The sequence below is a fragment of the Mugil cephalus genome, chromosome 8 (assembly GCF_022458985.1).
Source record: "Mugil cephalus isolate CIBA_MC_2020 chromosome 8, CIBA_Mcephalus_1.1, whole genome shotgun sequence".
Taxonomy (NCBI): Eukaryota; Metazoa; Chordata; class Actinopteri; order Mugiliformes; family Mugilidae; genus Mugil; species Mugil cephalus.
This window is the reverse complement of record NC_061777.1, coordinates 10,264,481-10,278,569: the sequence shown is the minus strand read 5'-3', so window position 1 is coordinate 10,278,569 and position 14,089 is coordinate 10,264,481. Positions and strand designations below refer to the sequence as shown.

General features: G+C 44.7%; 1 protein-coding gene across 2 annotated transcripts in view; it reads left to right on the top strand.

Moving 5' to 3' along the window:
• The window catches only part of LOC125012036 (aminopeptidase O (putative)), a 70,840-nt gene that overhangs the window by 13,288 nt on the left and 43,463 nt on the right, over window positions 1–14,089 (top strand). For both annotated transcript variants that reach the window (XM_047591631.1, XM_047591630.1), the window contains exons 7-10: window positions 7,010–7,223; window positions 7,778–7,884; window positions 13,287–13,389; window positions 13,535–13,642. In XM_047591631.1, the coding sequence (XP_047447587.1) occupies window positions 7,010–7,223; window positions 7,778–7,884; window positions 13,287–13,389; window positions 13,535–13,642 (532 nt within the window). The remainder of the gene's footprint in view (window positions 1–7,009; window positions 7,224–7,777; window positions 7,885–13,286; window positions 13,390–13,534; window positions 13,643–14,089) is intronic.

The window sequence follows — 14,089 nt, the reverse complement described above, 5'->3', positions numbered from 1 at the left end:
GTCCGTCTGGCAGTGGGTCAGTCCGTCAGCCTGGTTCAGACTAAGACATCGTTTATAGAGATTCACAGGGCGCACTGCTGTTTTCTCTACCACATCCTGTGAAAATATTTTAACATCTATTAGGAGGATCGTCAGAAAATGTTGCGTTTGACCTTCATGATTCCCAGGACCTTTTTTTCCTCTTGTTTCACCACGAGGTGTGTGCTTGAGCGAAATATCCCGACAACTATTGGGATAGATTACTGTGAAATGTCATAATATTTCATCGTCAAGCTGCGCTTGTTGTAGTTTTTTTTTATTTAATAAGTAGCCAGTTCAAATTAGATTTAGCAAATTTACTGACTTACTAAAGGCAGTTCTGAAATACTGTTTGAGAGATGTACAGCTTCAAATGTAACTTCTTCTGTTTCACTTTTAGTCTTTTCTTTGAGTTGACAGTAACAGATTATCAAAGCCTTATCTTCTAAGCATCCTTCTTTACCGTGTCATTATTTCTTCTCTCTTCCTTGTGCTTTCACACCTGTTGATAGGTCTGGTGCAGCACAGCTGTAATTGTTGCATAGTATTTATCCCAAAAACACCTTCAGCCCCGCATTATATCCACATCTGACAGGCAGACGGCCCCGGTCAGGTGGCAGCCTGAAAACCTGCGCGGAGACGACGGCTCTGGTCGCTGGCTAATTTCACTCCCATCTCACCTTCATTCATCTTTCCATTCTGTCAAACACTTCTTATGTGTCCTCGCAGCACAGAGCCGTCTCACTTTCCATCCCCTCACTGTCTCATTCTCTCACATTACGCAAGAGAGGGGGGAAAAAGTAGTCTATTTATTACCCTGCGGGCAAGAAAATGTCTCATATTATAATCCTGTGAAATAGATTTGTCCTGTCTTTTTCATTCCAGCGGTGGTGGAAGCCAAAAAGGGGGCTCTGAGTGCTGTGTGATGAGTGATGGGGTTTGCATGCAAATAGCTACATTGATACAGGAATGTGTGTTATGTCACATAAATGTCATGTCAACTCCTCCCTCAGGCTGATTGACAGGAGCTCGCTTTTCGCCACGTGTGCTGCATTGAATTAGTGCTAATTAAAACACTGTGTATCCCCTTTTAACCCCGCGACATTAGGATGATACGGGAGTGTGAACCAGCGATACGGAGTTTTGATTGTATGTTCGGTGTAGGTGCGTGTCTACTGGCGTCCTCTTGGAAGTGAATCAGACGGAGTAAACGTCCTAGACAAATAGTCATTATTTTTTTAAGTGTGTTGCTCCAGCATCCTGCACATGCACATGCACACGCTCTGAAGAACATTCCTTTGGCATGACATCCGTTTGGACTCTGAGCTAAACAAGGAACAAACTGCACTGTGGATTGTTTTACTGTTAAGAGAGGATGGATCAGACATCTGCTATCACTTCCCAGCTGATGCGCGTTGAAAGTGGAGTTGTTTCGGAGTGCATGGGTGTGTGTTTCTGCGTGCATGTCTGTTCCTGTGACTTTCCGCTGGTTTGTGCGGGTGTTCTCTCAGGCCTGCAGCTTAGCCACTTATTGCGTCTTCGTGTATATATCCCTGTTTACACGAGCGCTCTTGGCTTCACGAGGTTATGGCCCCGTTGACCTGCTCGGGCCTCGGTGTCTATTTACGGGCGTTTAAGTTTAAGCCCTTGACAAAAACTACAGTACAACTTTGAAATGTGCCAGTTGCTTGTCATGCGCCGGCACTACAAAGACTTTCTCCAGACTTCGGGCCACCTCCTTGTTCCTGATGACCCCTGATATCTTTTCTGCTATTTATTCCCGGGCTCTGATGCAATGAAGTGTTATGTGGGTGGGGCGACTCTCTTGGGGCCCCCGGCCTGGCCCCCCGCTCATGTGATCAGGCCCTACATGGAGTGGCATTTGGCCGGGCCCTGTGGGGCCCCGTCTGGAAGCGGAGAACTGATCTGCAGCCAGCCTGGAATGCCAGACATTTGAAGTCAGACTTGTTAAAAAAGAACGAAGGGTGGTAGGAGTTTGGTCAAATAGGCCCCTGTGTCTAAAATAGCCCACAGACTCTGTGTTCGCGAGGGAGGGAGAGGAGAGGAGAGGAGAGGAGAGGAGAGGAGACAAAGCTTCTTCCCGTAAGCTGACATTACGAAAGGACCGCCCTTCATCCTTTACTTGAATAGAAAAGAATAGTTGTACTTTGGCGCCTGTTGTTTTTGTCCATTTACTTTCTGATCTGTCAGCGTGGCTAGGCACAATATGTGTGCGAGTCTTCACCAACAATGCTGCAACAGCGTCTCTGTCACACTGGTTCAGCAGTTCGGCAGTTATCACACCAGGGAGTTGACACTGCACTTGGAGAAACTCATCACACAGAGTGACAGACAACAATATTCTCCCTCTCATTTTTCTGGCTTATACTCTCTCCATAAACACATCCCTGAGATAATCCTTTCATTCACCATCTAAATTCCCTTTTCTCTCTCTTCTCGTGTTTTTTTTTTCTCCGTATCTTTCTATCTGTGTTTTTCAGTTCTATCTCACCTCTCTCATTTACACATGCAGTATACACACTCGGCTCATAGCGTCTTTTTCCCCCGTCCCTCGTCTCGTGGGGCTGTTTTACCAGTGTCCCAGCTATGGGGCTGAGCCAGGCCGCGGATGTCAATTACAGGACTATGATAGGGCTCCTGCTGCATTATGCATGGAAGTGTCCCACTGGGGAAAAAATGGCCTACAGCCAGGAACGATGGATGGAGGGATGAATAATGGATGGAGAGATGGAGAAGCGAAACACCATTGCAATCTGTGTCTCACCAAATTGAAGACTTGCCCTGGCTTACACCTCTGAAGCTCAGGGCCGAGTCACCCCGGTGACTCAGAGTCGCGCGGCAGTCGCGTTAGGAAGCAAAGGACGACTTTAATCAGTATTTCATTTTGTGCGTTAAAACCCGGTGGGGTGTCGCCATCACAAAGGTCACCTAAGGTCTTTGTCTGTTATTCTCTGCGCAGACAGCCGCTCATCATGCTTGGCATCGTCTATCACCTTCTGGGCATTAATACCGTAGCGCACGTCTGACTCTGTGAGTGTCTTTTAGTTTGGTTTAAAATTTAACCACATGAAGACGACCAAGAACCAGATGTAAAACTGAATTTTGGCATTCAGTTAAATGTTGAAAAGTGTAATCCGTTTTCTCTAATGCATTATTCTGATGGTCCTGAACAGAGCGCTGAGTTAATCCTTGCTGGACACCTTGCAGATTAAAAAAAAAAATTGAGAACATAGACATCAAAAGCAGACGCAAGACCGCGGCTAACAAATATGAATTAATTTGCATCCTTTAAAGGTGTCAGTGGCTGAATCAAACATCCAGTTATTAGACAGCAATGTGTAATCACCCGAAAATCCTTAGTAACCTTAATGAGAGGATCCATGCCAAATTAGTTTCTTTGATCCAATATTTATAATAGGTGCAGCACTTCTTTGATTATTCCTTTAATCAAAGATACACACTGACCAGGCATAACATTATGACCACCTTCAAAATATTGCGTTGGTCTCCCTTGTGCCTCCAAAACAGTTATTACTCATCAGAGAATGGACGTGGACCTTCTGAGGGTGTCCTGTGGTGTCTGGCAACAGGACGTTGTTAGTGGAGGTCTTTGGGTCCTACAGGTTTAGGGGAGGGGCCTCTGTGGATCAGGCTTGTTCCAGTTCATCCCACAGATACTTGATCAGAGTGGGATCTAGTGAACTTGGAGGCCAGGTCAACACTTTGTGATGTTCTTCAGGTTTTTTTGAGTTGTTGCTAAAGCATTTATGTGTGTGTCGGGGTGTCTGGTCTACGTTAGTGCTACATGTCTAAGTGGCATTCACAGGAATGCCAGGTCCTAACGTTTCCCAGCAGAACATTGCATAGTTGCAAGGGTACAACGTTATTCACTTCTCCTGTCAGTGGTTTTAATCATAATGTACTGCACGATCGGCTTAGTTTATCTTCCTTCTTTGCCACCTGGAAAAAGTGAACAATACGGTTAAATGGGAGCTGCTACTTTGAACTGTCAGTAGAAACTGTCATTTATTTGGTTTTAACATAATTGAAATCCCTTTTTGTGATTCACAAATGCAAAAAAACAAAACAAAAAAACTCTTAAAATAACTATACAGACACTTCAGATGATCAGAAGAAAGCATTTAAAAATGTCTCTCAGAATTAACAAAAAGCACAAAAAAGTCACATTCAGCAGCTGAAAAATTGTTGCAGAAAACTTAAAGAACAGTTTTGGTGGTAAGATGTCAACAAGTGTGTGATACAAAATCAGTGAAGGGTACAAACTGTTTTACAGACTTTAATGAAAGTTGCAGCATTACCACTTTCTAGTGCTTGATAACTTTGCCAACTGGCAAAATGCAAAAATTCAAATTTGAAAACTGCACTCGTCAGACACGACCAATGACCAGAGACTCACTCGTGTTACAGGTATGCACAAATGTGTGTGAGCGTCCTCTCATGCGCGCGTCCCTGACGGGTCCCCGATGTCAACCGATGTCAGTCAGCGCATCAGCGAACGTGAAAGATGCCGTTGTTATTCATCACCGCCGTGGTGGGATGACACGATTTGTCACTGTAGTGACGGATTCCGTCTCCCTCGGAGGAACATGTGCAAGCGCCGTCACTGAAAGGCTGTCTTTGTGTTTCACACTCACTCAAACACAGATGCACACAAACACGGCGCTGGGACTGACAACAAAGGCGAGCTTATCCAATTGTGGGGGAATAAGATTAGGCTACAAAGGAACTCATAAGGCTAATGTTAGCATCCCCTGCTCCGGCGAGAGCTTTTGTTTGTGTAATCAGGACAAACACTGAATTAGATTTGAGATGCTGTCTTGGAAATCATGCCCATAAGACCCTATTATATGATGCTGACATGTTTCTTAAATAACAGAGCAAAGGCCTGCCTTCTGTCTGATACAACAATCCTCAGGGAAATAAAGAGTAGCTGTGCTGTTCAGATATCCCATTTTGTGTTTCTCGGAAATAGAAGGTCTGACAGACCCGGCTTAACCTATGTCTTTACTCACTCTTTTCTTTTATAATTCACTTACCTTGTCGCCATAATTAGGTTATGGCTGGGGAAAAAATAACTGTTGTAATCTGCTTTTTTAAGATGCTAATCTTTCCCTGATGAAAGCAGCTCATTTTACAGCCTGCAGTAATACACCAATAATACACCAATCATAAGCAATATGTGGGAGTAAACTGTCAATCCAACAGGTGAAGTAATTGTAGCTGTTGGACGCTGGGACCGCTCCAGATGACTTTTTTTATTCCGGTGTGGGGAGGCATTTTAACGTGTGGCATGCGAGTACGACACAGATTAAAGTAATTTCTTCTGTAGCATAGAGGCTTCTTTAACTAATTTGTCACCGCAACAGCGTGGGTGACCGTTTTTCCACCGGGGACCTGCAGTCTGCCATAAATTCTCCCACCAGCGTCAGGTCATTGGCAGTTGGGACACATGATCTAGAGAGTGTGAAAGGATCTCTAGACAGTCCGATGTTGTTATATGGGCCAGGAGAGAGAGAGGCCATTCATTCGCACCTCCGTGACCCCCTTCCTATTCTTCTGGTGAAGAATGGCCTGCCTCTCACACACAGTCAGCCCCTAGCCCCTCAGGGCACCCAGAGCCTGTTACATAAGGAAGAAGTAAAGAATGCTCCACAAGAGCCTTCAGCCATGACCTTGGCTTTGACGGTGGACTGGGATTGGACCTGCGCTGTCTCACAGATAAAGATCACATACGTGTTCCTGTTTCGTACAGTGCTTCTTCTAGAAGCGTCATAGATTCTAAGGCAGTCGATGTCCAAACTGCTATAATTCAACAACCGTCAGGTAGATTGGCACTAACGTTGGAAAAGACTTACGCAATTCACAGATGAGGTAACATCCTGATGGGGTTGGCTGCTGCCATCAAGGAGTGTCATTACTTTGGGGTGGAGGTGCGTGGTCTGGCCTAGGTTGGGGCTACATGTATAAGTAACATTCACATGATGCCAGGTCCAAACGTTTCCCAGCAGATCATTGTATTGTCACAAGTTGGTCAATGTTATTCACTTCATTTGCCAGCGGTCATAATGTTATGCCTGACACCTTAACCCTAAACCCTTAACTTTGCCAAACCTAAAAAACAAAAAATCCTTAATTGAGTTCAGAAATATTAAAATTATGACATAAAGGGGAATATTACCTTCATTCTGCAGAATAAATTATCAACTCACATTTGTGAACAGTTCTTTCCTCAACAGTTCTTGGCTCTGAGTTTTGACAAAGTATTCTTATCGGTTAAATAGCTTAATGAAGGCTTTACCCCTTTTTATGAGCTGGAATAGCATCTTAATATTTGACCTAACCAAAAATGGTCCTCGTCTTTGTTTGATGTATTATACAACTAGAATGTTTTACAATTGGTAAATTTAATTGCATTTATTTTTTTCCCGTTGTTTCTTGAAAAGTCCCGTCCGGGGAACACGATGTTCTTTCTTGATGTTTGTACAGGCCAGTTAAGTTTGGCAAGACCGCTCGATGAGTAAGCTGCCCTTTGCTAAAGATAATGCAGAAGATTGAGTGAAGGATTTGCTGTCTGTGACTCCCATGCTCATTAAACTAGTGTGTGGGTTTGTCTTACAATGACGTGCTCGGGCTATAAATTGTCACTAATCATATGTGTTGAGCATTACCTCAGTAACTCTTTGATCCTTTTAGATGTACCCTGTGCCTTCACCTCTCTCTTAGTTTGTTTTATTTCTTCATAACCGATACTTGCGGTTAACTCTTGTTGTTGCTTTCCCTCCTTCGTCTTACTTTCAAAAAAACAACAAAATTCTCTCACCCTCTACCCTCTGTTTACTCCTCACTCCTGCGCTTATTTCTCACTCCTTTCCTCCCTCTTAGAATTTATTCCTGGCTTTATCTCCCATTTTCATCATTTATCTCGTCTCATGTCGTTTGTCTTCCACAGCCCCCATATAATTTTCCTGTCCCAGAGCGTGCTGCGCGCTGGGAGTCCCGGCTCGGAGGGGGGCGACCTGTCTCTGTGCGGCTCTCGGATTTGCCATGAGATTGCCCACTCCTGGTTCGGCCTGGTCATCGGAGCCAGAGACTGGACGGAGGAGTGGATCAGCGAGGGCTTCGCCACCTGCCTGGAGGACATCATCTGGGCCCGAGCACAACAAGTACTATGGCTATGATTATAGTTTTGCAGCTGTTCTTATGAAAACAACTTACCTGCAACCTTTATTTTTAGGCTGCTCTAATCAATAAACCCAAATACAGTTAACCACGCAGTTGTGGAAAAGTACTGCGCCACATGTGCCTGTTGAAAGATTGTGTGCCTCTCCATATTTCATACGTACTTCTACAACTTGAGCCGCGAGGATTAATTGGAAAAGAAAATAAATCAACAAACAGACAAAGAAGTGGGCGCGGCACTGACAAATACTTGGTTGCAACACCAACTTCAGCCATTGATGTGCACAAAGACCTAATCCTCCTGCTTGTATTCCCACACCTTCCAGAGTTACACAAATCTCGTTCTTTTGTCAGCGCTGTTTAATTGTGTCACTTTGTGGTATAAACTTGGTTCTGGAGAATTGTACCGTATTTAAGTGTTGCCAAAAATCAATGTCAGCGTCAATTTAATCGTAAAGCACAATTAAACGCGACGAATGTTCGCCAACGTTCTCTCTCTTTTTTTCTTTTTTTTTTCCATGTAACCATCTCCCTGCAGCTCTCTTTGCAAGAGGCGACGGAGCAGTTTGACCTGAAGGCTTTGCTGAGGTGGAGGCGACTTTCAGATGAGCTTCAGAATTCAAAGGAGGAACTTCAGATCCTCAGGTTTGCCTTTCAGTATCAGCCATAATGTTAGCAGTTTGTGGAGGATGGCAGCGTTGTGCTAAAATGCTAACATGCAACAAGGATAGACTTTAAACATCAGCTTTTGACATGGCATGACCTAGAAAATTTGCATTATTTGTGCTTTTGATCAACTGTATGAGTGCACGATTTATAGAATTTATGTGAGAAACGCCCACACAGACAACATATTACTTCAAGGCAACCACTCATGAATGTTGATATTTCTAATAAATACTCTATAAACCTTAGTATACACATATTATTGTACAACACAATGATCCAGGCAAGAAATATGTAATGTTAATATGAAAAAGAAAAAAAGGCGTCAAATCACACAGCACTCTTTTTGACACAGATTCAAAAAAAAAAGTTTGAATGGGCTCCACTTGCATTTAAAAAAAAAAAAAAGAAAAGTAGACACTGTGTTTCTTTTCAGCTAGGGCTACGCCCCAGCTTTTACAGAGTGGAAGGTATACGCATTCCAGGGGCACAGGTGTGGCAGGTGTGGCGCCCGAGCGTATGCAGGTGTGCTGCACTGTCATGTCTTTTAGAAAAGCTCTGCACACGAGGACGGCGGACGCGCACAAACGTTTCATCCGATCCTGGCGATGTGGGGCCCACACCCTGTTTGTTCCATCCCGCGTGGAAGTCGAGTGTCGTCAGGGGATTAAGGGTGAAAACCCCAGCCAAGAGTTAACTCTTCAGGCGACGGAGGCGCGCTTGGCTCTCGTGCGCCGGGCTTCTCCTCGAGAATGAAATAATAAGGCATCTTCACTGGAGATGACACTCGTAGCACAGAGCGCTATTGACAGTCACGCTTGTGAGAGGCTGCGCGGAGCATAACAGCAAATCAGAGTATTATTGATTTCATGGCTCCTCGTCTTGACACTAAGCTCTAACTATGTCACTCCACTGTTAATATGCTATTATCGCACATTCAGGCTCTTGACAGTATTCAGAATTTAAATCACTTCACTATCTCCGAGCTGTGCTCTTCTTTGCATGCGCTTTTCTCTTTGAGAGTGAAAGGGTTAAATGTGCACCCGAGTGCGCCGTCTGTCTAGCAGTCTATCAGGGTGTTCCCCTATAAGGCAGACACACGGGTGATTAAAAGGATCAGGATTAGGTTTCTCTGCACCTGACGGGGTTAAGTCAACAACATAAAACTAACATTTGAACAGCGCAAACGATATGTGCACATGCACACGAATGCGTGCCCGTTTATGGGGAGGATATAGGCAAATGCATGCCCATTAGTTTTGCATGTTATCTGGGAGCAGAATGCGTCGTATTTGCCTCGAAATTCCAAATAATTTCTCAAGTGCCAAACAGAGAAAAGCCTTTTCTAGAATACCGAAGCATGTTGAGACATAAAGGAAGCCCGCTCACGTATAATTACGAATAAACATATTCAACCTACGCGTCAAGATACTGTGCAATTTTTACTTTAATTACTGTTTCCGTGGAGACATGTCATGATTATACCGCATGAACATTTTGTGTTTACAAAATACGGGGAGGCGCTATCTTATGGGTCTTCTCTGAATATTTTCCTGACAATTACCAATGTAATTATGTTGAATGGCACCGTGTTCATTATGGGGAGGATAAAGGCAGCACTCCAATGAATTGGCGCGTAACCTTTTCATAGTTAGTCTTTTAGTTCGCGGTGGGCCAGCTGAACGTGTGAAAATGTGTCATGTGCCCACAGGCGAGCATAAATCAACATATTTGTTCATGGAAAAAAACAAAAAAGAAGTTCTGGATAATAAATGATTAATGGACGGGTTGAAATGGAGCAGCTCTTTCAGGGAAATTCCAGTTTTTATCTATATTTTTTTTTTTTTTTGTGCTGTGTAGTTAAAAATCGCTATCCTTTAAATAGATGATGTTGTACAAGTTAAAGTTTTTCCCTGTCGGAGAACTGGGACATTGGCAGTCCCCGCTGGAGTGGTGCTGGTTCAGTTCCAGCCTGCGCCCTTTGCTTTGTGCCATCACCACTTGCAGTTATCAAATCACTGCATGAAAGACCCAAAAAATAACAAGTGAAAAGATTAGCTCCCTACGTTTTTTGTGTTTTCTCAGCGCTCATGAACATGATTTAGGTGTCCTCCTTATTTTATATGTGTGTGGGAGTAACTGCAATCTCGGTTATATGACGGTTTTCAGTGTCGGATGTGAATAACTTCCTCGACATTCCTCCTCCAACACCGACTTTTAACCTCATCTCAGTTTACATTCATAGCCTTTGGATTCTACCATTCACTCTCTCGAGTCTCTTGTTTGTTTTTTTCCCCCCTCAGTTTGATTGTTTCACATGTACTCGTATCTGTTTTCTTCACGGCTCATTTACCGCCTTTCTGAACATGTTGACACACGAAGAGAATAAAAGCGGTGACTCGGCTCCGGCAGCGTACAATAAAGGCCGTGTTGTAATATGTGCTTTGTGATATTGATTTCAGATCTATCCTCCAGCCTTGAAAGGTAGTTCAGATACGAGGGACGCTAAGTTAAGGTCTGGGTTTTACTCCGAGGCTGGGGACTAGACTGCCTGTGTGTACAAGTCCTCGTGGCGTCATTTGAATTACAACAGTGCCGAAACTTAATATGAAAACCCGTTGCCACGGTGCCTGGAGAAAAAGAGGAGGAAAAGGAAAGGAGCAGCGATACATATGGGGACAGACGCACAACATCCTCACCAGATTACACACATACACACGCACAATGGCTAAATGGCAGGTTGTTCTTTCCAAGTTCAGTAGGTCACAATTGACACCCCGTGATCCAGCAGGGGCCCCAGTGGCCAGTGTTTATCAGTCCATTTCAGATGAGTTATATTTAGGGCAGTCTGGGCCAGACGCCATTCTCCCTGCTGATTTACTGGGCTGCTGGGAGCGCTGCTCTACCTTATCCGGTTTCCACAGTCAACCCAGTGTAATTTGTCAGGATATGGCTCGCAGAGCTGTAAACCTCTTTTGTGTGTGTGTGCGTGTGTGTGTGCGCGCGCGCACGTTTGACATTAAGTTCTGTCCGTAATAGCTCCTGATTTCCTCTTGCTCTTTTTCTCTCTTTCAATCTCAGACACATCCAGGTGTATGCATGGCTACACACACACACACCGACAAACAACCCCCCTTCACGCACTTGGCCTACAAGTCAGATAAGAGCACCATTTATTGTGAAATACATTGAGCTATTGTGAGACGTTCGAGGCAGCAAGCGGCGACTCCTCTTAAAGATTCAGTTTATCATCTTTGACAAGGAGAGGCAGCAAAAGCCAGGCACTTACACATCCATACATCCCTGATCTGGACAGCAGGAAGGGTGGAGTTCCTTTGTCTAACACAGCAGTGATGGATCAACAATTTTCCTCTCTTTGCGAATCCGACGCCCAGAATGAACTCGTTTTCCCTGGAAATACGTGTTCATGTCATAATTTTTCTTTCTTGCCAGAGTTCCTCTTTTTTCTCTCTCTGACTTACAAACACATAATTTCGCAGGGATACAGCATTTGCCCCGCTGTCTTAAAAAGAGACTATTTCATCTTATCACCAGTAGCAGACAGACATGGGCACCGGGGGCAGCGCACTGGTGCAGAGGGAGTGGGGAAAAAAAATAACCCCACAATTTAAAGGGGATACATGGATGTCAAGAAAATGAGCCCTTCTCACAACATCTAAAATGGGCACTGTAGACCCATTCATGGCCTACGTCACTGTGACATCACAACGTTAGCTGGAGGCAAAACAGAGGGAAGCTTGACGCGATCACTGTCACTTTCAACCCTGATAAAGCTGTCTTGTTGTATTTTTTGGTGCCAAAACCTAAAAATAATACAAATAATGCCTCACCAGTTTCAGCCTCGGTAACATCATGGGTTAGAATAAATCGTGACTGAAATTATGTTAAGCTCCTTATTTAGGGGATTCTTGGTACATGTTAATGCTAACTGCTAGGTAACGCAACGTTAGCTGCGTGTTTCAGGGGTGTCCAAGCGACAGTTACTCTCCGCAGTGATTCCACTTACCTCTTCTAATGTCTTTGTGACATAAGCTTTCATCTGTTTTCCGAACTTGTGTCGGTCCACCTGTCCGCTGACAGCCTCAGAGTGTCCTTTGTTGTACAGAACCCGAGGATCATTAGTAAAAGGTTTCCAAACCAGGTTGTTTGGCATACTGATTTACCTCCAACACATCATTTTTATGACACGAGCACATGTGCGTAAGTCGGCGCGCAACGTCAGACCTATGATTTAAGTCCTCGCCAGCACGTCCAGTTGAGTTTAGAAATTCCAGGAAGCTGTTGACTTCCCCTCTCAGTCCACGGAGCAAACCAAACATTCCTGTCTATCTCCTGTCCTCGATTTCTCCCCCACCTCCTCCTCCTCCTCCTCCTCCTCTTCTTGTCCTCAACTCTAATCTACAGCGTGCTTCATCTCCCCCCTTGCCCCAGCTTTTCTTCTCACCATGCCTGCCTGGACAAAGATTCCAATAGATCAAATATTTGCAGCCAACAGCTACAACCTAACTCAAAAGATTTGGTTCTCCATTAACAAGAATTTGGGTGCATGTCTTTGGTGGTCTGTATCGTATGTGTGCACATACGTGTGCCCAGTCATGAAGCGGCCCAGTGGAAAAGGGGTAGCCGGTGATGAAGGTTGTATTGATTGGTGGGCCAGGCGCCTGCCGTATCGACTCGGTAGGAGAGTGATCCTTCAAGACCTTCCTATTGGCACACAGAGTTAATCTGCTCGGCCTGATCGATACCAGCTAACCTGAACCTATCATCGCACAGCGGCCCACGTCAAGGCTTTGTTTGTTTGGCCTTTTTTTTTTTTTTTTTATTGGTTTTGTGTGTGTTTGTTTGTGTGGTTATGGAGGCTGAAGGGATGATTTGTATCTGTGTAACAAGGGAAAGTGAAACCTTGAGCGTGGCTCTTTTGTGCGCCGGCAGTCAGGGGTGCTTTTTCGTGGATGTGTTCGCTCCCTGAGTCATGGGCAGTCAAGTCGGAGCAGAGCGCCGTGAGGTCATATAAACACTATAGAACGCTGTTATAAATATGCAGCTTGATTTCCAGCCGGCCTCTGGCGAAGTGTGGCAGCTTGGTTGCGTGTTCGTCTCTCTGAGAGGACCGCTGGCTGGAGCCGGTGTCGCTGACGGCGTACTCTGGCTTTGTTGAAGTTGTGTTTTTCCTGCGACTAAATCGTCTCAAAGACTGGGCAAAAATAATAAATTCTGTGCACAACTCTCTTGACCATCCCACGCTGTTTTTCCCCCGTCTGTATTTTTACGTCACTGTGCTCCATCCTGTTTACTGTACGTTCATCTCATTACCTGTCCAGCCTTAATTCGGTTTCCCTGCTCTGTTTGTCATCCCGCAGACCCAACATGGAGAGGACCGGTCAGGTTAGTGACTCTGGCTCCTCCACAGTCAAACATGCCCTCAATCCTGAAAAAACTTTCATGCAGGTCCACTACCTCAAGGTAAGAGACCAATATAGTGAACACAGGAAGGGAAGGTGGAACAGGAGGAGGAAATGTTACAAATCTGTTCCTGTTAAAGTAGTTCATCTGGGTTGTCTGTGATCAATTGTTTTGCTGTGTTTTACCTCACTCGCCCTTTGTCTAGGGCTATTTCCTGCTCAGGTTCCTATCCAGTCAAGTGGGAGAACAACAATTCATTGACTTCTTCAGATTATTTGTGAGGAAACACCACGGGCGGCTCATTTTGTCTCAGGTGTGTCTGCGGCACTTGATTAACTTAATGGAGGTTCACCATCTCGCCGCCGGTTTCGGAGGCTGGTAATAAAATCTGAGCTCAGATTTGAACTGCTTTAATATAACCTGTCTCAGAGGCACGATGCTATTTCCATAAATTAATTGGAGGTTGATGTAAGCTTGATTGCCACAGTGTTACGATATAGTTGAAAGTGCTCCAGCAGCATCTGAAATTGATGACTGTACATCGGCTCAGCCACAAATGTTTATTCTGCCGGGGCCGTGTAGCTGAGTGAACACACCTGGAAGTCTATGCGTGTGTGTGTGCGTGTTTGTGCGTATGTGTGACATGTGATGTGTTCCACCTGGCTCCTGTTTCTTCAGTGGCACATTGAGTCTTCCCTCTAAATAATGGATGTAACATAAACACTGTTTGACCTTGTACTCTCGAGTTAAGCTCAGGTAT